Raw genomic sequence first — 24,673 nt, forward strand, 5'->3', positions numbered from 1 at the left:
CAAATTTAATATGTTTTATTATTTTGACATAACATATCGTAAGAAGACAGCCGGGACCTGGTCCAGACCTAATTTTGTGAGCTCTCAGAAGCTAAGCAGGGTCAGCCCTGGTCAGTATTTGGATGGGACACCACCAAGAAAGGCCAAGGGGCAGGCAATGCCAAACCACCTCTGAACGCCTCTTGCCTTGAAAACTCTACAGGAGTGCCATTAAGTTGGCTGCAACTTGATGGCACACAAAGTAAAAATTCAGTAAACAGCCTTGGGTTTACGGACATCTGTCAAGCTGACTCACAGTGACCAAAGGAGTGCTTGATTTGTGGGAAACGGCCAACACAGCTGCTAGAATAACCAACAACATTTGTAGTCTATTGTGCAGCAGAGCTCAGGTGATTGGAGAGAGCACAGCAGAACAAAAGAACTGATGTGTACAGTGATGTATATGACCCTATTACAATTTATTGATTTCACTTGCATTTATAATTTATCACGATATAAAGAGAAGGAAAAAGTAGTAACCTGTCTCACTCTTCTTCACAATTATCTCATAAGTAGGCAGTTTCTGTTCACATTGTACAGAAGTGGAGAAAAACCAGGAATAATTTCCCAGAAAATCCATGCATGAACTGACGGTACAGACTTCTAGGCACAGTTCTTTGTGCCGTCCCCATCTCTCGTTCACCCTGCACCAAAAAAGGATTCCATACAATCATGGGAAACTGGTTCCAGCTTCCACTGGGCTAAATTCTCTCCTATTCACCACCTCCAAGGGAGGGCAGAACTGATCCCCTTTTAGCTGGGCTGCCAGATCAAACCTTCAGAACAAAAGAGCACAGCTGAGGGAGTTGTGTCTGTCCTTATTCTATGATATCCTCCAGAGGACAGATGTTCCAGGAAGTTTTCCACCAGAGAGCCTTGGCAAGGCAGAGTGTGCTGATATTTCACCAGAAGCAATTCCAGTTCAGGCAGAGAAGTAGCGCCTCAAGAAGAACAGGGCCCTCGTTTTCCCTTCAGGCAGAGTAGTCAAAAAACTGCTACCTAGTTAAATTGCTGATAGGCTAAGAAAAGAACAGGATAACATTTTAGAAGAACACACACACAGTGTGCTTTACAGGAGGCATCTGCAGATCATAAAGTTCTCTAGGCATCCAATTTTTGAGCTGTCCAAGTCTGTAAGACGTCAAGGCTAATGTGTCCGGAGTTGATAATCTGAAACAAAAAGGAAGAAGGCAACATTAAGCTTGATGGAGCTTGATCAGTCATCCATCTAGGTTTCTCCTTTCTCTTGGCGACAGGAATAGTCTTTGCATGTTATTCCTTGATAATATCTCTGGTTTCAGCCCACAGTTCTTCCAATTCACGATCAATTCAACTTAGTAATGCAAATCTGTTCTTTATATGGTCTTCAGGAATGTTATTTAGATTATATTTTGGCACTATGATTCTTTTAGTGTTTCTCTTCATCTTTATTCTAATTTTTGGTATTAACAATCTGCTCCTGGTGTTGTTTTAGCAGAGAGCATAGAGCTTCTCCATCTTCTGCTTCTGATTACATAATCTATATGGTTCCTGGACTGGCCATCTAGTGATGTCCATGTATACAATCATCTATTAGGTCGCCTGAATCAAAACAACAACAACAACATTCGATTTATACATCGCCCTTCAGGACAACTTAACACCCACTCAGAACAGTTTACAAAGTACGTTATTATTATCCCCACAACAAACACCATATGAGGTAGGTGGGGCTGAGACAGCTCCAGAGAGCTGTGATTGACCCAAAGGCACCCAGCCGGCTTCAAGTGGAGGAGTGGGGTATCAAACACAACTCTCCAGATTAGAGTCCCACGCTCTTAACCACTACACCAAACTGGCTCTCAACACCAGACTGGTATGTGTTAGAAATGAAGAACTTGTTGGCTTCACAGAATTCTATGAGTCACTCTTCTATTTCATTTCATAATCCTAGTCCAAATTTTCCGACAATGTTTGATTCTGCTTTGTCTCCTATTTTTGCATTCTAGACTCCTCTGATTATCAGCGCATCTCATTTGGGTGCATGATCAATTTCTTTTTGTACACTTTGGGTAAAAGCTATGGATTTCTAACTCTTCGGCATCTGTAGTTGGGGCATAAACATTAATGATGGCCATGTTGACCTCTTGCCAGGAGTCAAATGATTGGGATACAGGAAAGCTAGGGCCTGTATCTGAATGAACAAAGTAATTCAGAATATTATTCCATTGTATTATCTTTACTTGTGATAAACATCAAGAAGGTCTTTGGAGAGGCAGCAGTTACAGTAGCATGATGACAGTGCAATTTCCAGCAATGTGTTGATGTAGCCTCAGTGCTTTAGTGGGAAGAGTAACCTTACATTTTAAGAGCCACTGCCTATGCTGTAATCCAAAGAGCGCCAACCTTGTTGAGCCTATAAGCACTTTTGAAATGTTCTTAAAGTTTAGTGAGCATCACTACAGAATTGCTGTCATACAGCTGGGATCTGTCACAAAATGGCTGCAACAACATGGGGCCAATAGCACCACATTGGAAGCTCTGGAGCTAAGCCTCTTCTCATGACACAGCCAGCTACTCCAAATGGCACTCTGGCAGATACTGATACCCTGGTTCCTCCTGGGCTCTTTGGAGGCTAGTCAGTCAACAATAACTCTGGAAACCTCCCGGTCCCGCAGGACAGTTTCTTACGGGAGACCGGAGTCAAAGCACTCAGAGCTGGAAAGTGGAGTCTCCCTTCTGGAGTAGCAATTTCCAGAGCTCACATCTTTCAGGGCTCCAGCCACGTAGTTGGGAAAAGTTGGGAGTCAAACTTCCCCTCTGCCATGATGTGCACTGGGTGACCTTGGGCCAATTCTCTCTCCCCCAGCCTCAACTATATCACAGGGTTGTTGCAAGGATAAAATTAGGAAAGGAGGACCACGCATGCCATTCTGAACTCCTTGGCGAGGAAGGACAAGATGTATTACATACACTGGTCAAGGTCAGTGAAGCAAGACACTTGTCCTTTCTTTTACCTTCAACTATGTAGTTTGATTTTCACAGAGGAACAGGATGCCTGTGCGCTTGTGCCCGTGCGCACATGTTTGTGTGCATGCACGCACGCGTGTGTGGAAAATCTAGTATCTATATGCTTGCTGCCAATTCATCTTCTGGGTATATGATCTTGGCAGCCTATTGATAACTTACCCCCACTCTGGGTGATATAGCGGACCCAAGGCAGAGCCTGATACCCACTCTTCTCTATGATCTTCATGTACCGCACCTGAGAGGCGGGGGGGGGGGGGGGAGAACACAGGAAAATGGGAAAGAAAAGAGTGGCCATCAGTTTCCTTTAAGTCTTCCAGCACCAGTCATTCACACTGTTTAGTACCTCCCAGCCCAGACAGCAGCTGATCAGCAGCCTCAGGTCTCTTTCCACTCTATCCAGGGAGACGCAGAGAGTTAAGCAGAGCCTGAATTTGATCCTATCACATGTGGGAGGCTCATCACAGACACCAATCCATAGACAAACCCTAAAATTGTTGATGAAAAACTAGTTTTGGTGTCAAAGAAAAGAAATGACAATTTGATCAAGAGAGGCCCCCACTCTATAGAATGCTGTCTTGAGGAGGTCTCCCACACTCCCACACTGCTGCAAAATAGTTTGCGAACTATTTAAAACAGAATTGTTTAGGAGGGCATTTTTGTAAAGGAAAAAAAGGGCTACATCAGAACAGACTGGCCCAAGAAAAGGCACTGTGTTTCTACTGGTGTAATACCTTCTGAATTGTTTAAATGTTCAAATGACAGCTACCAATTTAAAAAATAGAAAAGAGTCCAGTAGCAACTTTAAGACTAACCAACTTTACTGTAGCATAAGCTTTTGAGAATCACAGTTCTCTTCTTCAGATGCATCTGAAGAAGAGAACTGTGATTCTTGAAAGCTTATGCTACAGTAAAGTTGGTTAGTCTTAAAGGTGCTACTGGACTCTTTTCTATTTTTGCTACTACAGACTAACACGGCTAACTCCTCTGGATCTATACTACCAATTTAAAAAGTTCTATTTTTCTTATTAGATGTACTATCCTATTGACTGCATTGACTTACATTATGTAATCTGCTTTGAGTCTCAGTGAGGAAGGTGAACTATACATAATGTAAATATGTATGTATAATACACTGTGGAATACACTTCATTGATAATACACTTTTTCAATGTTAACTCAATATCCAAATTTGGTGATAGTCTTCAACACTGACAATATCAAGATTGTTTTTATGGCTAGATAATAAACCTTTTTTTGATAGTTAGAAAGTTTGTTTTTTATTTGAAAATTAATCCTCCCCACAGCTTCTCAGATGGCAAAAAGATGTACGAGCTAAGATACCTCAGACTGCAGCCGTTCACATCTTTCCCTCTCTGAGTATTTTAAATTTCATCAGTATGATAAAGAGTATGATGTTACAAAAAGGTAAAGAAAGTCCCCTGTGCAAGCACTGAGTCATTACTGACCCATGGGGGGACGTCGCATCACAACATTTTCTTGGCACATTTTTTACGGGGCGGTTTCCCATTGCCTTCCCCAGTCATCTACTCTTTACTCCCAGGAAACTGGGTTCTCATTTTACCAACTTGAGAAGGATGGAAGGCTGAGTCAACCTTGAGCCGGCTACCTGAACCCGGCTTCCGCCAGGATCGAACTCAGGTCGTGAGCAGAGCTTGGGCTGCAGTACTGCCGCTTATCACTCTGAGCCACGAGGCTCATATATGATGTTCTACGTTAACAAAAGTACAGATTATACCCTTCGCTTTCTTAAAAGCAGTAACATATTTTATGTTTAATTATAAAGTACTGCATTTTTTCAGTTTTACCTCCAAACTTGATCAGTGTCTTCAAAAGTTTCAAGTCTAGAACTAGAGCTATAGTTTGCATAACAGAATACATATTTCCAACCTACCTTTTCAGGGAAGCACATCTCTTATTGTACTTCCTGTTCCTCAACATTTAGTGCTATCTGATGTCAACTATTCGAGGCACAATGAAAATCATTTTCCAGATGCATTTAATACCTAGTTGTTCCTAACATTTTAATTCACAAAGTTCGTGCTTCAATATCAAAGCCAACCCAGCTTATATTCCACCCAGTTTTCATGCGTATAACATACAGAACGTTGCCATTCGTACATGTCCCTTCCCAATCGATCTAGCTCACCTGAATCCCAGAGACTGTGAAGTAAGGGATCTCAAACCGGACGGAGATGGGTGGACGACCCTCCAGCTCCTCGTTTTCAACACTGGGTAGGCCAAAGTGGGCTCGCATCAAATATTCCTTACCACCCTGCAGAGCCAAATGCAAGACAGGTTTGGGGACTTTCTAGCCAATAGCAACAGAGACCCGTCGATGTCACAGCATAATACCAAGGATCAGAAAAGATCTTCCGAGAAAGGAAGCAAGGAAGCTCACGGCCAACATTCTTGGAAGCCCCCTAAGATTTCCTTCAGTGGTGCCTTAAATGTCATTTCAGTAGCAGGGGAGGGAATCCAGTGGGCAGTGATTTACTAGCTTTTATAGCACCACCTTCAGCGGAAATTCTGGCCCTGCCTAAGTGCTTTCCATTAAGGGATTTTTATATAGCCGTATAGTTTTAGCTGTATTCTTTTCTGAGGTTGGTTCTTCAGGAGAGCAGTATGGGAATGAGTCTCAAGAGCAGAACTACAAGTGACAAAAGGCACAGGTTGGACACTTGTCAGCTTCCCTCAAGTTTTGATGGGAAATGTAGGCAGCTTGGCGGAATGTTGGACAAGTGACAGTTGAAAAGTCCATTGGACAGCAGTTGGAGAGCCAAGCTGCAAGACCAGGACGCCTACATTTCCCATCAAAACTTGAGGGAAGCTGACAAGTGTCCAACCTGTGTCAGGTGTCACTTGTAGTTCCACTCTCAGCTACCTTTATCCCATTTGATCTTTTCCCTACTTTCATTTCACTGTCCCTCTCTAGAAATTGCAATGTAGGTAAAGATAGTCAGACAAAGAGTGTTTTGAATTTACAACAGGACATAGCACTGAAAGCGCTTGGTTGTTACGACTTTGTTTTCCCAGCACTCCTTTTAACATCTCACAAATGGACTCCTCTAGTTTTCCAAGAGATAACAAGAAGTGCCAAAGAGGTATTAAATGTCACCCTTTATAGTTTATAGGACCTGCCATCTTTTTTAGAAATTACTGACTTACACTTGTTTGTCTTTTGTAAACTGTCTTGCTATTGTAATAAGCTTGTTTGTAAGAGGATATAAAAGTGGGTGCCTACCCTGTGAGGTACATACTCTGCCAGATTTGACCGAAGCGCATCAGTTTATTTGAGTGTTTCTTCAATAAACTCTTCTCTTATTTTGCCAATATTTCTCCCTTGGTTTGATTGAGATCCAGAGTCCTGATTGGGGCCTCTCTCTATTGGGACACTGGTGAGAACCCCCTCACACTTTTTTAGTGAAAATCTGCATCTTATTTAGATAAACAGCAAAACTTCCATTGTCTGGAATGCACTGCTGGCCTATGGAAGCCTAGAGGGTGATAGAAAAGGGAAGAGCAAACCCCCTCACTGGGAAGGACTTGATACTCCAGATGACAACGTTCTTCTCCGGCAGGTATTTCGCACTGCCGATGCTGGTCTTGAACTTGGGGGAATCCGCATCGCTCGGGACTGGTACAGCTATCTCGACACCATTAGCCACCGACTGCTTTTTGAACTGGCCCTTTGCCTTTTGGAGGAGAAAACAGAATGAAGGAGAGCATGAGGGCCCTTTGTATCTCCCCCTTCCCAACTCTCTGTGTCACAAGAGAATCACCACCAAAACAATGATGTGAAAAGCTTGAAATTTATGATCGAAGTGGTCCAGAGTTCAGGGATTATTTGGGTCAGGTCCATAGCGGCAGAGGGGCACAGGGGGAAACCTCCCAAAATATATCATGCCCCACCTATGAATTTCCAACTTTGCCATTTAAAAAAGAAAAAGGTAAGTCTGTGGCCCTTTTCTTTGGGGTTGTGGTGATAAAAGGGAAAGCACACAACTAGTTTTTACCCGATAACCTGGGAATGAATGGGGCAGGAGCACCAACGACGTGACTGAAGCCCAGAGCCAAGCTACAAGTAACGCCTTACACAGGTTGGACACTTGTCAGCTTACCTCAAGTTTTGATGGAAAATGTAGGTGTCCTGGTTTTACAGCTTGGCTGTCCATTACAGCTGCAAGACCAGGATGCCTACATTTCCCATCAAAACTTGAGGGAAGCTGGCAAGTGTCCAACGTGTGTCAGGCGTCACTTGTAGCTTGGCTCTCAGTCAGTTGACTCTCTCACACTGTTCATTAGAGCGTACTCTTTCCTTCAGAGTAGTTGCAGATTGCGGATTTAGATCAATGGGAGGTTTTGTTACTTTGGATTAGACACCAAATATAAGCAAAGTCTACAAGAGCAAACTACGAGGGCCCCCACGCATTGTGGAGACGTTGGATAAAAGTGGAGGCATTTCTTCAGAGGAATTCACCTTAACCATAATCTCTACTCGGCTGTGAGAGAACTTCTCAATAACTGACTCAATCCAGATGAGAGGCTTCACCTGGAAGGGGGGAGAGAGAGAGAGAGAAACAACATTCAATAGTGTGTTACAATCCTCCAGCAATTTTGAACAGTGATTTCCATTGAAAAATGGCGCACAAGGATCAAAAGTGCTCTCAGGCTAAGCTGATGAAGTTGAGAACACGACTTAGAAGGTCCACCACTTTAACCAGCCCTGTACGCTCAAGCAACCACCCCAGAGCAGCAAAGGATTTGGCAGTATTTATCTTGCAGTCACAAAATAGGTATTTAAGGTTTCTTATTCCTTGAAAAGCTCCAGATACTAAAGACATAAGAATACATTTGAAAGGAAGAGATGTAGGATGCGAATTTATTGTATGTGGCCATAGGCCTTCACCATCTAAAACCATTCATTAAAAAACAGCAAAAAGATACAAGAATACAGATATAGTTACATAGATATAAATAAAATTACTACAAAATGCATTTTACCTAAAATACAAACATTAAACAACATTAAAACAGAACCGTTTCTAATTTATGTCACGTGTTTACTCTCCTGGCTACCACATTTGCCCTTATTTTCCTAGCAGCCAGGGCATAGAGGGCCACCCTATTTGAAATAAAAGGGTCTGTATCTGAAAGAATAAAATTTAAGAGATGTAACCACGATCACTTTGGCGGACTCCCTATTACTTTAGTGTTAGACCATGTCGAGTTCTCTTCAATATATTAAGAGAAAGAAACCCGTCCTCTGTTAATCTATCTAATTCCCTTTTAAAGCTGGCTATGCCCATAGCCAGTCCTAGATCCTCTGGCAGTGAATTCTACATTTTAATCGCTTGTTCTGTAAGGGTTTCCTTTGTGTGTGCTGAATCTACTGCCTGTCAGCTTCATTGGATGACCTCAAGTTCTAGTATTCTGAGAGATGAAGAAGAAGTTCTCTTTGTCAACTCTTTCTACACTGCACATAATTTTATAAACCTCTATCTCATCCCCCCTCAGTTGTCTCTTTTCTAAACCCATTAATCATCTTTGTTACCTTCTTCTGCATGTTTTTGTACTATACTCTCTTTTTTGTACTATATCTTGTTTAAGATAGATACAAAATAGGGAGAGAAAGTAAAACTGCAACCAACAGACAAACCAAGATAAACCAGAAAAGGCTGAAGAGCAAATATATAGATAAAATCACAGCCACTTTTCAAAATCGGTAACACCAAAACAAATTAAACATCCTTTAATAAATTAACTGCATGTCTATAATGTGTAACACATTCCTATAATAAAAGACCAAGTGCATTTTGACATACCCACAGTCTGCCAAATGAAGCCAGACCACAGGTATATAAAGGGCATTGCAATACTGGCTGTTTAATTTCAATCCATTTCCTAATAATCACCAGTACAGAGTTTTCCTTTTCCTCTGCTGCTGCACAATGAGCTCAATAAAAATGTTGGCTATCTACGACAACCCCAAGATTACTTTCCCTGTCACAGTCACCGCCAGTTCAGACTCCACCAGCATGTGCTTAAAATTAAGTGTTTGCTTCCATGTGTATCACCTTGCCATTATCAGCATGATAGATCCAGAGGAGTTAGCCGTGTTAGTCTGTAGTAGCAAAATCAAAAAGAGTCCAGTAGCACCTTTAAGACCAACCAATTTTATTGTAGCATAAGCTTTCGAGAATCACAGTTCTCTTCGACTAAGAGAACTGTGATTCTCGAAAGCTTATGCTACAATAAAATTGGTTAGTCTTAAAGGTGCTACTGGACTCTTTTTGATTATCAGCATTGAACTTCTCTTGCCACTCATCCAGTCTTGCATTTCTTCACAATACATCCTGAACAATTTGGTATCATCTGCAAACTTGACCAACAACCATTGCTCTTCCCCAACACCAGGTCATTTATGAGGAACAAGCATGTGAGATCATACTAGCACAACCTTCACCTATTCATTCATTCATTCATTCATTCATTCATTCATTCACCCTAGCACGACCTTTTCCCTCAACCACAATCACCTGCGTGTTCAGCCTGTAGGACATAAGCTCAAAATCTCCATCTGGTGGGATGAAGGAGATAGTGCGGTCATTGTCAAAACGTGAGAGTCGCACACACTGGTGGAACTTGACATCCTCCAACTCCACAGATTTATTTTTTCCACCTGGAAGTAAACAGTGGAAGAAGAGAGATCAAGAGAGATAGCCATGTTAGTCTGTCTGTAGCAGTAGAAAAGAGCAAGAGTCCAGGGCCACCTATAAGACTAACAAAATTTGTAGTAGGGCATGCGCTTTCATGAGTCACAGCTCACTTCTTCAGATACAAAAGTGGACTGTGACTCACGAAAGCTCATGCCCTACCACAAATTTTGTTAGCCTTATAAGTGCTACTGCACTCTCGCTCTTTCCATTGGAAGAAGAAGTTGTTAGAAAGGAAGATGCTTCCATTTGATAATGACAAAGCAGCCACTCTCATAGCTAGGAAGTGTTAAAAATAGTTGTCTGTCCTCCTAATGTTTTAGGCCTCTTTAAAATTCACAGCATTCAGTGGAAGGCATTTCCAATAAAAGAATGAAGATCCTCACCATAGAAAACAGAAGCGTAATGATGGGTTCAGAAAGAAACATGTAAGGATATAACAACAACAACAACATTCGAGTTATATACTGCTCTTCAGAACAACTTAACGCCCACTCAGAGTGGTTTACAAAGTACGTTATTATTATCCCCACAACAAAACACCCTGTGAGGTGGGTGGGGCTGAGAGAGCTGTGAGAGAGCTGTGACTGACACAAGTTCACCCAGCTGGCTTCAAGTGGAGAAGCGGGGAATCAAACCCGGCTCTCCAGATTAGAGTCCTGCTGCTCTTAACCACTACACCAAACTGTCTCTCAGTTTGATCTGAATGATCTAAGATATGAATGATCTAAGTTACCAGGTATTTTTCGTAGAGCCAAACAATTTACCCAGGTAGAGCTGTCCCTAATTCTAGTACCAGTGGTTTCTCAGGCTTAAGAAAAAAATGTCCAGGAGCTCTAACCTTTGAGTCTACTGCAGTCATGAATTACAGCATTCAAAGTGTCCCTTGGCCGAGACCGGGCTCAAGCTAAACCTTTTCAACTCAAAAACCAGGTTAGACAGATTCATGAAAGTCCACCAGTGGCTACGAGCCATGGTAGCTAAAGGTAACCTCCACGTCCAGAGGCAGCAAACCTCTGAAACCCAGTGCTTGGAGGCAACATCAAGCCTTTATGCCAACTGTTGACCTTCCACTGCAACTGGTTGGCTGCTGTGTGAATCAGTTGGCTAGACGAGACAGACCATTGGTTCGCTCCAGCAGGGCTGTTCTGATGTTCTTAAGATGAAAAACTCTAGCATTCTACCCAGCCCCCCATCCCAATATAATGTCCCGATGCTCATCCAAGCCAGTCTCGTTTAGCCCACCAACCAATACTTTGGTTTCAAGATGACTTACGTCCCGTGAGTTCAAAGAGCACCCGATCGTTGAGGCCCAAGCGCAGTTCTGGCATGCCCGAGAGGAACACCTTCAGCTTGACGGAGCCCACGACCTCACTCAGCAGGACGCTCCCATTGACATTGACCTAAAAGACAGCAGCAGTCTGCGGCTGGTAGAGCCTTTCCCACCCCTTTGCCCTAAATGGGCAAAGCTACTTTTTTTGCCTAAAGTGCTGGAGAGTGCCCTCAAGTCATAGCGCCCCCTGGCAGAGTTTTCATGGCAAGAGACTAAGGGAGGTGGTTTGCCATTGCCTGCCTCTGCAACCCTGGTCTTTGCTGGAGGTCTCCCATCCAATTAATAACCAAGGCCGACCCTACTTAGCTTCTGAGATCTGATGAGATCAGGCTCTCCTAGGCTAGCCAGGTCAGGGCTCTTTTGCCTAATAGCCATGCTAAAATAATTTATTTTTATTTATTCATATTTGATTTATATTCCCCGCCCTCCCCACATCAACAGGCTCAGGGCGGATTACAACTAAAATTTAAATTACATATCACAATTTATACAATTTAAAACCATAAAACATTTAAATACCATCGTTAAAATACATACATATAAACACAGCGGCACAATGATCTAGCCGACCGCCTTTTTAGCCATCTCCAGAGCAATTTGGCAGGGAACAATGTGAGAGATGGAAGGCGTCACTAGTAGGGAGGTCATGTGATGTACTCCCCCCCGTGAGGAGGCACCGCCTTGCATCAACCATATGCCTGGCGGAACAGTTCTTACAGGTCCAGCGGAAAGATAACAAATCCCGCAGGGCCCTGGTCTCATTGGACAGTGTTCCACCAGGCTGGAGCCAGGACTGAAAAGGCCCTGGCCCTGGTCGATGCCAGGCGGGCCTCCCTAGGGCCAGGAATCTTTAATCCAGAGATGGAAATAGATCATATCAAGCCATAGCACATGCAGCAGCATCAGTATCTAATCAGGGATGGTTGACACTTAGCTGATGCTACAGGAAGAGAAGAAACTATTATTTGGAGGAGGGGAGGGGGAGATGAGGCCGAACTTCTTATGTATGTGGGGTACATTATCCCTGCAGCCCCCCAGTTGGGTTAGTAAAGTCCTCCTTCTGGTATCTATGCCCCAAAGTGGGGTATCTGGAAGGGTTCTGAGCACAGCGAGTTTGGTCTTCTCCAATTGATGTTTGTGCTCAGTAAGTTGAGAGATCATTAGGACAGAGAGATGCATACAATCTCATGCCCCACCTGAGCTGCAGTTTATATAATGCTTGGGAGGACTGTTATGGGCTTAATTGGCATCCTATGTCATCCTGGTGCTTGGAGGGTGCAGGGAAAGGTAGGTGATCAGGTTTTGTTCTGATACACCCCCCCAAAACCCTAACCTACCCTTGCACCAGTGTTGGGGGGCATGCTGGGGTCAAAGAGGCTCAGAAAACCTGCTCTGTCCACAGCACACCAGTAGCGGGGCAGTCTACGGAGTAAGTAAAGCCCTTTAAGTATCTAGGACTTATATTTCAAGCAAATCTTTCTTGGAAGGTTCATTTGAATTCTGTTGTATGATCAGCCATGAGTACCAGGAAGGCTATTTTAGGGTTCTCTTACTCCTCAAGAGGACAATATGTTCCTGCAACAGTAAAAGCTAAAGTTTCTGGGCAATTGCTGGATGCTGTTGCGGTATGGATCAGCATGGTAACAAATAACATTGATGGACCGCTATTAAAGTTCCTTCACAATATCTTGGGGATTCCAAGTTGTGTGTCAGGAATAGTTTTGAGAGCTGAGATTGAGGAGATGTCTTATGAAGCAAAGGCTGGGTGGATAGCATTTAACTTAAAAATTAGGATCTTGAAATCAAGCTTAGAACAACGTCTCCTTGGATTAGTTATGCGGGATCATCATACAAATAATTGGGATAAGTATTTGGAAGATAAATGATCATGTCTGGACATCACCCATGATATGATAGAAACTATGAGTAGTAGCGAATTGAGTAAGTTAATAAAAAGATGTCTGAGGGGTCTTGTTTAGAACAGCATGTTAGTTAGAGCTCGATGAGTGTGCTCTTCTCTTTCGGTGGGTATCCATCCTCCGATGAAAATGGCGAATTTGTATCCCTCCCAAAGTAAAGAAGGGCATTTTTGCTTGCGCGTTTGAACACTGTGCCATCAGCAGTGCTGTTTGGGAAGGTTTTGTGATATTCCACACTCAAACAGATTCTGTGGATGTACTAACTGAATTGATACTATAGATCACACTTTTTTGGAGTGTTCTGAACTTTTAGACTGGAGAGCTAAACTTACTCTTCTTCTGTTTAGGCAGGATTTTATTTCTCTTGAAGCTAAATCTTCTTGGCTATTAACAGCTCAATCCTAAGGGGGGAGTGAACAGGGAGAGAACTAAGGCTTGCACCAGCGGAACTGGCTCTTATGTGGGCGCAAATGCCCTTCCGCCGGTGGCGGCACGAGGTATGCTACCGCTGCTGAGCCGCCAACGGCGGGAACGCTTGGTGAGCGGACAGAGGCAGAGAAGCGGTGCAGGGCCCTGTGCTGGCGCAGGAGGGGGCGGGTGGAGGGCGGGGCCAGAGTTAGTTCACCCCCTAAGCCCTTCCAGGCGTGGGAACACCCCCAGCAGTGCAAAAGAGCTACACCACCGAAAAAGGCGGCGTAGCCCATAGGGGCCCATTGAACGGGGAAAACTCGGCCCCCTCTCCTCACGCCCAGGCCTGCCCCCGCGGCCTGAAGGAGCATAGGATGGGAACTACCATGGGGGCCAATCTGCGTGTGCTTCCGGGGTGGGTGAGCCCCCCTCCCTGCACCCTACAAAACATCTGGCTGCGCTGCTCATGACCTCAGGTGGGTGAGCACACGGCCGAAGACTCTGCCCGTCAGCCGCCTGCTGCACAGACTTTGTGCACGAGACGGGAGAGTGCACTGGAGGGGACTTAGCGGGAAAACTGGGAGAACTTTGCACTAGCTCAAGGGAAGAAGGGCAAAGTCCAGAATGTCTGGCTAACTAACAATAACCACTCAAGTTTCCTTGCAGGTTATCTGACTCTGAAGTTCCATCTCAGTAAGGAGCGAGGTAGCACTTAAAGGTAAGAAGGAGATGGGGCGGTGCTAACCCAGCTCGCTCATTTGTGCTGGCTGCCCCATCACCTGAACTTGCCTGACCACTATCCTCTTCAGGTGAGGCTCAGCAGGGGAGTGGACGGTGGCAGCAGCCCCTTGTCTGCCCCAGAGGCAGTTGCCCAGAAAACTACTTTTGACCGGGTGTTTGTAACTACTTGTTGATTTTCTCCCTTAAAGGTAAGATCACCCCAAGGCAGAGTGCTTCCTTGCCAGAGGGTCTTGCATCAGCTGATCGCTAGCTGCACCTGTGGGGCTGCTGCCGCTGCTCTCTACTATGTGCATCTTCCCAGATGTTGGGAGTGTGGGCTCGGCCTCGACCTTGGACCGAGCAGGGATATTTGCAGCACATGTCTCTCTTTCCTTTGCAGGCACGTCATGACTTGTCCGGGAGACGACAGAGCATGTCTGCTTCCGCCCCCCCCCCCCCCGTAGTCCTCCGTGAGTGCCATTCACATCCAGCCCAGGGAACAATATCCCAAGGCAGTCCGCATTTCAGCCTCACCCCAGGAGCGCAGAACAAGGGCTGGGCAAACTGCCTTGGCTCCCTTTCCAGCCGAGGGACATAGGCACTTTTCCCAGTTTGCATGCTTGCCTGACATTGCCTGCAGTCACCCCCTCAGCTCCCTGTCACACACATCCATGCAAATGTATCAAGTGACACCCCGTCCAGCCTCCCTGCCCCCTTCCTCCCCTCAATGTAACTTCAGGCAGTGGGGTGGGAATTGAACTGTGGCCCATGAATGTCTGCGGGGGAGGGGGGCACTGAGGACTTTCATTCTCTGATAGTCTGAGCTGCTGTCATCTGATAAGCCAGGAAGATGATCGCTGTATGTGGGAAGTTGCTGCCTGGGGGTGGAGGATGTGTTTGTGGAAGCAGGGATGGACTTGGGCAATCCGGCGTGGGGAGGGCCTGTCAGTCCACCCCAGGACTGGGGCATGGCTGTTGAGGTCCACCCGCATCATAGAGGTGCAGTGATGTGTTCAAGTGGCGCCTCCGCAAGTTTGTGCGCACTTTTCATTCCCCTCGCTTCCAAACGGCCTCCCGGCCTCCCATGTGGTTCCCAATGGGTGTTCCTGTCACTCATTGAAAGCCACGCCTCCACCCCCACCTGCTTCTCTGGAAACAGGGGACTAATTAGGGTAATAGCTGGAGACCTCCCAGAATTACAACTGATCTCCAGGCAACAGAGATCAGTTCACTACTATCTGGCCCTACTTTTCAGGGAGGGGGAACCTGTTTCTTGTGCCGGTGGCAGCGGGGATTTGCAGGCACACCGAGCTGCAGCCACCGGCCTGGCCCTCATCAGAAATGGGGGCTGGATGGGCGAGAGGGTGGGTGTTCAATCTGGACCTTCACTGTCACCTCTGCCCCCCTCCCTGGCAGGGATGCCTGCTCTCTGACGGGGGCCTATTGGTGGCGGCGGGGATCGCGGCCTCCCCATTGGCTGCGCCACTGCTTTTCCCTTGCCTGCATGTCTGGGGAGGGGTGTGGCCATTGGCTGGTGTGACCGGGGTTGTCAGGGGAACGGCAGGCGGGCACTCCTGGCAGTAGCCGCACCTTGCCTTGTTGCGCTCGGGCGCCAGCAGGACTCTTCTGCAAAAGTCCATAGGGAGCTGTGGAGCAGCGCCCCATTTACGTCAACGCTCAAGCGACGACGCTGCCCTGGGGCATAGGACTGAGCTGCCCGAGATGAAGATAAACAAGTAACTTTGTGTGTGGCTAAATTTTTGGTGGCTGTAGTAAGATCACTTCATTACTCTGGCAATAAACTCTAGGTTTCTTTTTTAGTAGGTGATGGCTCACTATTTATGACTGGTTGTGAAATCAGTAATAATTATATGGCCTTGTGTAGATTAGAAGCCACTTAACACATATTAATATATATTATTTGTTGCAGAGGGCATGTAAGAAGGGCAAGGATGTCCAACTCCACAGAAATGAAGATATGTTTCAAATATGGGACTATTGAGGGTCAAAAAGAGATTCAAACTTGTAATCACCATTTTAATAACTTCATTAAGATAATACACACCAAGAAAAAATGTCAACATTTGGATGAATCCAAAACACTTCTCTTTTCTGAAGAAGTTTGTGCAAGCTCAAAGATGTCTTCTGTATACACAAACTTGCACAAACTTCTGCAGAAAAGTGTTTTAGATTCATCACCTCCAGACGTTGACATGTATGGGACTGAATCAGGGCTTTTTTTCAGCTGGAAAGCGGGGGAACGGAGTTCCGGAACCTCTCAAAAATGGTCACATGACTGGTGGCCCCGCCCCCTGATCTCCAGACAGAGGGGAGTTGAGATTGTTCTCCGCGCCACTGAGCGGCGCGTAGGGCAATCTCAACTTCCCTCTGTCTGGAGATCAGGGGGCGGAGCGCCATGTGACCATTTTCTCCGAGGGCAACCCAGTGAGTTCCACCGCCTCTTTTCCCAGAAAAATAGCCCTGGACTGAATGAAGAAGTGCACTCAACCTGCTATAACTAACTGAGATTGGTTTCTGTGGATCGGCACCTGGGTTCCATGTTTGCCAGTACAGATTTCTAGAAGCTTCATTTCCCCCCCCCTTCTCTCTTCTCTCTCCTCCCCCCTCCCTTCCCTTGGGAGCAGAGTTCCATATCACGTGAGAGATATTGCATCACCCTTTCATTTTATTATATAGCTGAACTTTACGGGGTAAAGGTACCATTTGATTGTAACTACAGATTGATGATACATATCCAGAAACATTGGAAACCACGCACCAGGTTTGTTTGGAGATGGGAGGGCCTTTTGGGTTTAAAGGTTTCTTTATGCAATATTTAGCTCATTTGTAATTTTTGCTCTATAAATTATAACACCAAATGAAGAGCTCTGTGTGAGTGCAGTCACCATGTGAAATTATCTAGAGCCTGCTGCAATAATCTATCACACCACACAACATAAAGAGATAAAATTGGTTCTGTGTTTTCCAAAAATGTTTTACAGTGTAGCTGCTGCCGCCATCATTATAATTCTTTAAAAAAAAAAATTCTTCCTCCTGTCTCCTTTTGCCTTTGCAGATAAGAACATCAAGAGCATTTTTATACATATTGGTTTCTGGATGTGTGGGTTTGTTTGTTTATTACTAAAATTGTATGATTGACAACTGAGGAAGGCCCTGGGGCCGAAACGCACATGGTCTGATTTATGTCATTTGATAGTATCATCAACTGTATTTGGAGAACGTTATACGGTATACCTGTTTTAAGCACATGTGTGTAGCCTGCTATTCAGGCTCTAGCTTCTTAATTTGAGTACTGTGTACACTGTTTAATACTTATTTTGAATATATTTTACAGGTTTTTAACTTGACCCTTATAGAATCTACTGTCCGTTTGGGTTGAGCTTGTGGGGTTCCCCCTGCCCTTTCTTTGTTTACTTGACAAGGGTCCCATAAGTCAGAGATAGCAAAGAGTCCAGTAGCACCTTTAAGACTAACCAACTTTATTGTAGCATAAGCTTTCGAGAACCACAGCTCTCTTCATCAGATGCATCTGACAAAAAGAGCTGTGGTTCTCGAAAGCTTATGCTACAATAAAGTTGGTTAGTTTTAAAGGTGCTACTGGACTCTTTGCTATTTTGCTACTGCAGACTAACACGGCTAACTCCTCTGGATCAATAAGTCAGAGATGTATTGCATTTACTTCCCAGGCCAATATCGCAATATTGACCTTGCCTTTCTGAAGTCACCACTCCACCCTGGGCTCTCCCCAACCCCAGAGCCACACATGGGTCCCTCCACTGACTTACCAGCAGATTGACTGATTCAATGACATCGATGAAGACCTCGTTCTTCTTGTATTTGATGCCCTCCGATCTCCATGAAACTGCATTGGTGACAGTGGACGGGACACGGGATTTGCCCGTCTCCAGCTTGTTGCCCTGCTGAGTGATGTATCTACATTGGGGGCAAAGGGGAAAATACAATCAAAACTGCTCCTGGAGCATCTAGAATTGCCTTCTCCCCCTCCCTCCTGATGGCATTTCCAACTGCATCTTAGCCGAGTATTGCAGCTCCTATAAAGAGCAGAATCTGGAATGCCAAAACAAACACCGGGTTTGAAAAATCAAATTCAGAAAATTAATATTTGAAATAGATAGTTCATAATCTCAAGACTAATTACTTCCGCACTGAACTTCAAATCCTAGTTTAAGCACCGAGTCCTGTCTCCGAGCCAAGCTAGAAGTGACGAATTACACTTGAATGGCAAGTGAACAGACTCACATATATTCCTTCCTGTTCACTTGCACTCCACTTGCACTCCACTCAATCATGTCAAGTGGAGAGCAAGTGGAGCGCAAGTGAACAGGGAGGAATACATGTCAGTCTGTTTACTTGCCATTCAAGTGTAATTCATCACTTCTAGCTTGGCCCTAAGTAAATCTCCCCCTGTTGTTTGGGGTTGATTGGGCCATTACTATGAGCCAAGCTACAAGTGACGAATTACACTTGCCTGGTAAGTGAACAGACTCACGTGTATTCCTCCCTGTTCACTTGCCATTCACTTGCACTCCACTTGATCAAGTGGAGCTCAAGTGAATGACAAGTGAACAGGGAGGAATACACGTGAATCTGTTCACTTGCCAGGCAAGTGTAATTCGTCACTTGTAGCTTGACTCTACGTGATCGAGTGGAGTGCAAGTGAAGCGCAAGTGAACAGGGAGGAATACACGTGAGTCTGTTCACTTGCCATTCGAGTGTAATTCGTCACTTCTAGCTTAGCCCTCTGAAATGTAAGTTATTGTTTTACATCCTACTTCACCAAGTTCCAGTCCACTCTAAGTAAAATTCAACCAAACAGAAATGCAAAACTCTTTACTGAACATTTAGATTTTACACACATTCTAGCGTTCTGCTCCACTCCACTTTCTATAGACTAGATCTAGGAGTCACCGTTTTCAAATCTTGCCTGGTTGTTTGTACGGGAACAAAGTCCAAGCTGAAAAGTAAATTAAAATGATGAAAGAAAGCACAGTGACTCACTCTTGCAGTATTTTACTGTCTGTAGTCTGGGGAAACCCAAAATCCATCAGCTCATCTAGTAGTTCATACACAATGACAAAGTTGTCACGAATGCTCTCTTCCTCCAACTCTTTGAAATATTCAGAAAAGACCTGACAAGAGAGAAGGGGAAGAGGGGTCAGGAGACATCTACCTGGATTTTATACGGAAAAGGTGAAAGTAATATAATCCCAGTGGCCAAGAACCTGGAATTCTGCGGCCACGTTTCCCAAAGGCTGCATATAGAATAAACTTAGCACATTTGGTGTGTATACACTTCATTTGACTGCTTTGCCTAAATGAATCTTTCCTGCAGAATTTCCAGTGTGTTGTGTGAATGTCAGGAATTGGGAACAGTGAATGGAGTGGGTTATTTACATATCAAGTTGGCTCTAGGGACCAGCTGCAGTGCCAAGTAAGAAGTATCCCCTCCTGCTTGGCCCCTGGAAGACTTACACTCTAAATGTTTTCACAGATGCACTTTTAGTCTGAATCAAGTGAAAGCAACATGTCATTCCTACTCCACAAGAATGAGGGGGAACAGCAGCTCCCTAGCTTCAGAGGGGCACTGACACCACGGGGTGGCTGCTGGGGCTCCAGGAAGGGCCCCCCGCATTGGCTGGATTACACAGGCCTACTGGGAAGTCAAAACAGCCCTGGAGCAAGCCCCTCGGGCACTACAGTACCACTCAACTCGGGACAACCCACAATGGGCACTGGCTCCTCCCACAAGCTAGCGGCGATGGGTGAACCAAGACCAATCATCATGGCCATTGACAGGTCTCAGCCAACTGGCCTCTGAAGCACTGGCCAAGTTGCTGGCACGTAGATCTTGCCCCTCACCACCTGAGACTTTCTAGTGCAGCAGTCCACCTGGAAACTTCCATGTCAGAGCCAAGCTACAAGTGACAAATGACACTTGAACGGCAAGTGAACAGACTCGCGTGCATTACTCCCTGTTCACTTGCCCTCCACTTGCCCTCCACTCTTGCACTCCACTTGCCCTCCAATCGAGTGGAGCGCAAGTGGAGCGCAAGTGAACAGGGAGGAATACACTCGAGTCTGTTCATTTGCCGTTCAAGTGTCATTCATTACTTGTAGCTTGGCCCTCAGTTAAACAGCAGATCCACCCCATCCAGATTTGACCTTTCTTAGAGCATGTGCGCATAGGTGCTTGTGGGTCCAGTATCAGGCCCCTCGTCCTGCTTTCCTTTCTCTGCCCTTTGGCAGAGAAGCAAATCTTGATCCACTTGCTTCCGTTTAAGCCTGAGGAGTTATGGCAGATGGGGGCACTCCCACCGTCATGAGAAAGACAAATAGGCAGAAGGGGAGTGAACTGTGGTGGCTCCGTGCCACTGCTGCTGGCTCAGTTACCAGTGGGTGAGCAAGTAAATGGCACTGAGGCAGCCATAAGAGACCTGGCCAACGGCTTGGCAGTTGCCCAAAGGGAGGTGGCGAAGCGGTGGTGCCAGCAATTCCCAGATGTTTCTGTCTTGCATAAGCCGCAGCTAGGAGCAACCATGTGCACAGCTACACACTCACACGCCCTGTTTGTCTCCCACAGCCACTGCTGCACATGGGCAGGAGGTGAGTAGCCCCACCCACATCCAAAATCGGCTCTGTCCTTCAACCATCAGCACTCCCCTCTTTTCACACTCTTTGCTCCTCTTTGGCTCTACCCTCGTGATCCCGAGGCTTTCTCATTACAGCCACAAGGCACAAACGCTCAAGAACAATGGCCTGGATTCTGCACAAACTGCTGGATTTCCTAGCCCGACGGGATGCTCGGATAGGCACGTTAGTTCCCTCCCCCACAGCCCCAGATCAGGTCAAGGGGGCTGAAGTGGCGAGGCCCAACACTTTTCTCCGGGTTGAGAATACTCGGTAACATCACGATACTCTGAGGCAAAAGAAAAATGCCCCAGGAAACATGGGAGAGCATTCCTTCGCCTCTGCTCGATAGCAGAAGGAAGGCACTTCCCCCATCTCAGTGCCCCATTGATCTCCGCAGGTCTGAATACGGCTACTCACCTCTACCACTTTGTAGAGAAAAGAATACACCAGGGAGGCATTGGCATTCTTCGCAGTGAGGGCCACCACTCCAGGGAAGGTTAAGGGCAAGAATAAGGAAAGAGACCCCTGAGCTACTGCCCTGGACACTTCGACAGACCACCACACCCTTCTCTTCCCCTTTTAATACTGGCTAGGAAGATGGAGGTAAGCCATGGAGGAAACACACAGAGAGGGCAGGAGTTATTCAGGAGGACAGTTTTACACAGCCACGAGGGCTGTACGGTAAGGAAATGATTCAGAGGGATGTTTTGATAAAGAGACAGAGACTGTGGACTATACTACTGTGTACATACTGGGTAACTTCTGCATCGTTTAAAATGTTATGTCTAATTGCTTGTGCTTTCTTTGAGCATGGTTTTCAGGCCTTCTATTTGGATTTCTGTACACCTTCAAATTTCTGCAATCTATACTCGATTGCATTGTCATCGAATGTCTGAGCCACTGATCGTATGGACACACCGTGTCATCTGCAACGAGCCTCGTTGAGAAAGATGGACTATAAATAATGTAAATAATAAATAAATAAAAATTAAAAGGTTGGCTGGGGAAGAGTCCAGACCTCCTTGATAATGTGGACATGTCTTTTTTGAAGTGACGGACATTTGGATCCCAGGCTTCAAAAAAAAAGTTACCTATTAGCCATGGTCAAGGGCTCTGGTTCCACCTGTGGCAATATTAAATGATGCCTTTGGCCTGCTCCAGACCAGCCACATGCAGCCACTGGCTGTGGGATTCTCAACCAACACAGTAAAGAGTTCAGTAGCACCTTTAAGACTAACCAACTTTATTGTAGCATAAGCTTTCTAGAACCACAGCTCTCTTCATCAGATGAGAACTGTGATTCTCGAAAGCTTATGCTACAATAAAGTTGGTTAGTCTTAAAGGTGCTACTGGACTCTTTACTATTTTGCAACTACAGACTAACACGGCTAACTCCTTTGGATCTCAACTAACACAGAAAGCAGAGGCTGTGATCTGTGCAAAGTCTACAGACCAAATAATTTGCGCAAAAGGGTTTAGTTATCGGGAGTTATTCGGAGCACCGGATATTTGAATAACAACTAAATTCAGAAGAAGTGGACAAGGAATAGAGGACGATAGGAAGACTGGACTTGAAAGGCTCTTTCCCTCCTATTGTCCCATGTCATCCACCCTTATTTTCAGTTGCTCTGTCACAAGCTAAGTGTTTTTTCCAGGGTTTTTGTAGAGCCTCAAAGCTACCTGCTCCGTTCTGCGCACTCACAGGGCCTGCCCCAGAGGACCAGAAAAGCTATTCTCAAACACAGGCCTGTTTCCCTGGGAGTTTCCAAACATCTCTAGCATTACATAAAATGAGACATAATTCTAAACAAACAGACCCTATGCCAATCCTCTTAAATATCTGGAGCTATTTATGAAGTCCACTATTAGGGGAGCACTCACTCGTTTTACCACATTACTGCTCATCTAACCCTTAAAAACCAAGGGTGAGGGTGTGTAAGCAACGTAGGAGCAGTTCCACCCTAACCCCAACAAGGAATAGATCAGCGTGGGCTTAATGACGCTACCCTCTACCCCAACCCCTCTATGGGGACCTCCTTCCGATGCAACCCTAATATATTTTCCCAGTCCCCCTGCATCAACATCATATATATTATCTCAGACCCTGTGGTTGCTTGGGTCGCCATCTGTCTGGAGAAAAAAAAATTTTCAAGGTCTTTTAATAGAGGCTTATTTACCAGGTGATGCTTATTTACCTCTGTTCTATAAAACGCTGCAGCTAGCCATTTCTATACATTAAGCAGATATTAAATTATTTTTTTTCTCTAGGCCTGTCAACAATACAGGTGGCAGCCACCTCCACCCCTCAACACACACACGGAATGCTTTTTAAAAATAATAACAACAACATTTCAATGTATATATCGCCCTTCAGGACAACTTAATGTAGACAACTCAGAGTGGTTTACGAAAGGTGTTATTATCCTCACGGCAATCACCCTGTGAGGTGGGTGGGGCTGAGAGAGCTCTGGTCAAGGGCCCTGAAAGAGGTCAAGAGCTGTGACTGACCCAAGGTCACCCAGCTGGCTTCAAGTGGAGGAGTGGGGAATCAAACCCGGATCTCCAGATTAGAGTCTTGCCGCTCTTAACCACGACACCAAAAGAATAATAGCTATAGCACTACAACACTATAATGATCTACTGCAACAATGTACTAGTACTCAGCTTTCATGGTCATGTGTGTTTATATTTTTCATTGAATTATTGTATTGTATTCAATTTTGTATTGTATGTTTGTATGTACAATACTATTTTGTATTGTATTCAATTTTTTCATTGAATTATTGTCTGTTTTATGTGTGTGTGTGTATTTTATATATATAAAATCTGGCCTTTTTTTCAGCTGGAACGCGGTGGAACGGAGTTCTGGAACCTCTTGAAAATGGTCACATGGCTGGTGGCCCCGCCCCCTGATCTCCAGACAGAGGGGAGTTGAGATTGCCCTTTGCGCCGCTCTGCAGCATGGAGGGCAATCTGAACTCCCCTCTGTCTGGAGATCAGGGGGCGGAGCCACCAGCCGTATGACCATTTTCTCTGAGGGCAACCCACTGAGTTCCACCATCTCTTTTCCCAGAAAAAAAGCCCTGTACAAAATACATATACAATTTCTCTGGAAAAGTCAATAATGCTAGGAAAAGTGGAAGGCAGTAGGAAAAGAGGGAGACCAAAAACGAGATGGCTTGACTCAATAAAAGAAGCCACGTCCTCCAGTTTGCAGGATCTGAGCAAGTCTGTTAATGACAGGACGTTTTGGAGGTCTTTCATTCATAGGGTCGCCGTCGGTCAGAGGCAACTTGACAGCACATAACACAAAATTTAAATGTTTTCAAATTGAAATGCTTTAATGTTTGATGTTGGCTGCCATAGGAAACCTATTTAGGTGGAAAGGTGGCATACAAACAGCATAGTTTTAAATAAATAAAAATAAACAATTTTTCTAAAGATACATACCTAGTCCTTTTAGTTGTTTACTTACAAGGAAAGTGGTACCGGCTGTACATTTCCCTTTATAATCCCACCAAAGGACCACAGACTTACTTTTGTTTAAAAGAAATAAATGCAAGAAAGAAAGCTGGGAACTAGCACATTGTTGCAATAAATTGTGATAACAGTACACTACTCTGGTGATATAGCTATTATCAATTCTTTAAAATACCTGGAAAGGCCTTCAGTGGCTGGGTGATGTGGAAATGGCAGCCACTCAGGGGTAAGGCAAAGAAAGTGCAGGGGAATTTTCTATGTGGACATTCTGTTGCCATGGCAAATACGGAGGTATTTGCAGTAGTCACCCGAGCTACACAGATAATAGTTTTCATATGGAAACACTGACAATATGGGAA

At 45.1% G+C, this 24,673-nt stretch overlaps 1 protein-coding gene across 1 annotated transcript in view; it reads right to left on the reverse strand.

The window, feature by feature from the left end:
* AP1M2 (adaptor related protein complex 1 subunit mu 2) overlaps window positions 1-24,673 on the reverse strand; it is a 27,681-nt gene continuing 3,008 nt past the window's right edge. The window contains exons 3-12 of the mRNA XM_055002422.1: window positions 21,252-21,319; window positions 19,203-19,333; window positions 17,969-18,116; window positions 11,059-11,185; window positions 9,606-9,748; window positions 7,547-7,618; window positions 6,603-6,761; window positions 5,216-5,341; window positions 3,208-3,283; window positions 1-1,209 (exon numbers count right to left, since the gene is read on the reverse strand). Of these exons, the coding sequence (XP_054858397.1) occupies window positions 1,187-1,209; window positions 3,208-3,283; window positions 5,216-5,341; window positions 6,603-6,761; window positions 7,547-7,618; window positions 9,606-9,748; window positions 11,059-11,185; window positions 17,969-18,116; window positions 19,203-19,333; window positions 21,252-21,319 (1,073 nt within the window). The 3' untranslated portion in view covers window positions 1-1,186. The remainder of the gene's footprint in view (window positions 1,210-3,207; window positions 3,284-5,215; window positions 5,342-6,602; window positions 6,762-7,546; window positions 7,619-9,605; window positions 9,749-11,058; window positions 11,186-17,968; window positions 18,117-19,202; window positions 19,334-21,251; window positions 21,320-24,673) is intronic.

This window comes from Eublepharis macularius, chromosome 18 (assembly GCF_028583425.1).
Source record: "Eublepharis macularius isolate TG4126 chromosome 18, MPM_Emac_v1.0, whole genome shotgun sequence".
NCBI lineage: Eukaryota > Metazoa > Chordata > Lepidosauria > Squamata > Eublepharidae > Eublepharis > Eublepharis macularius.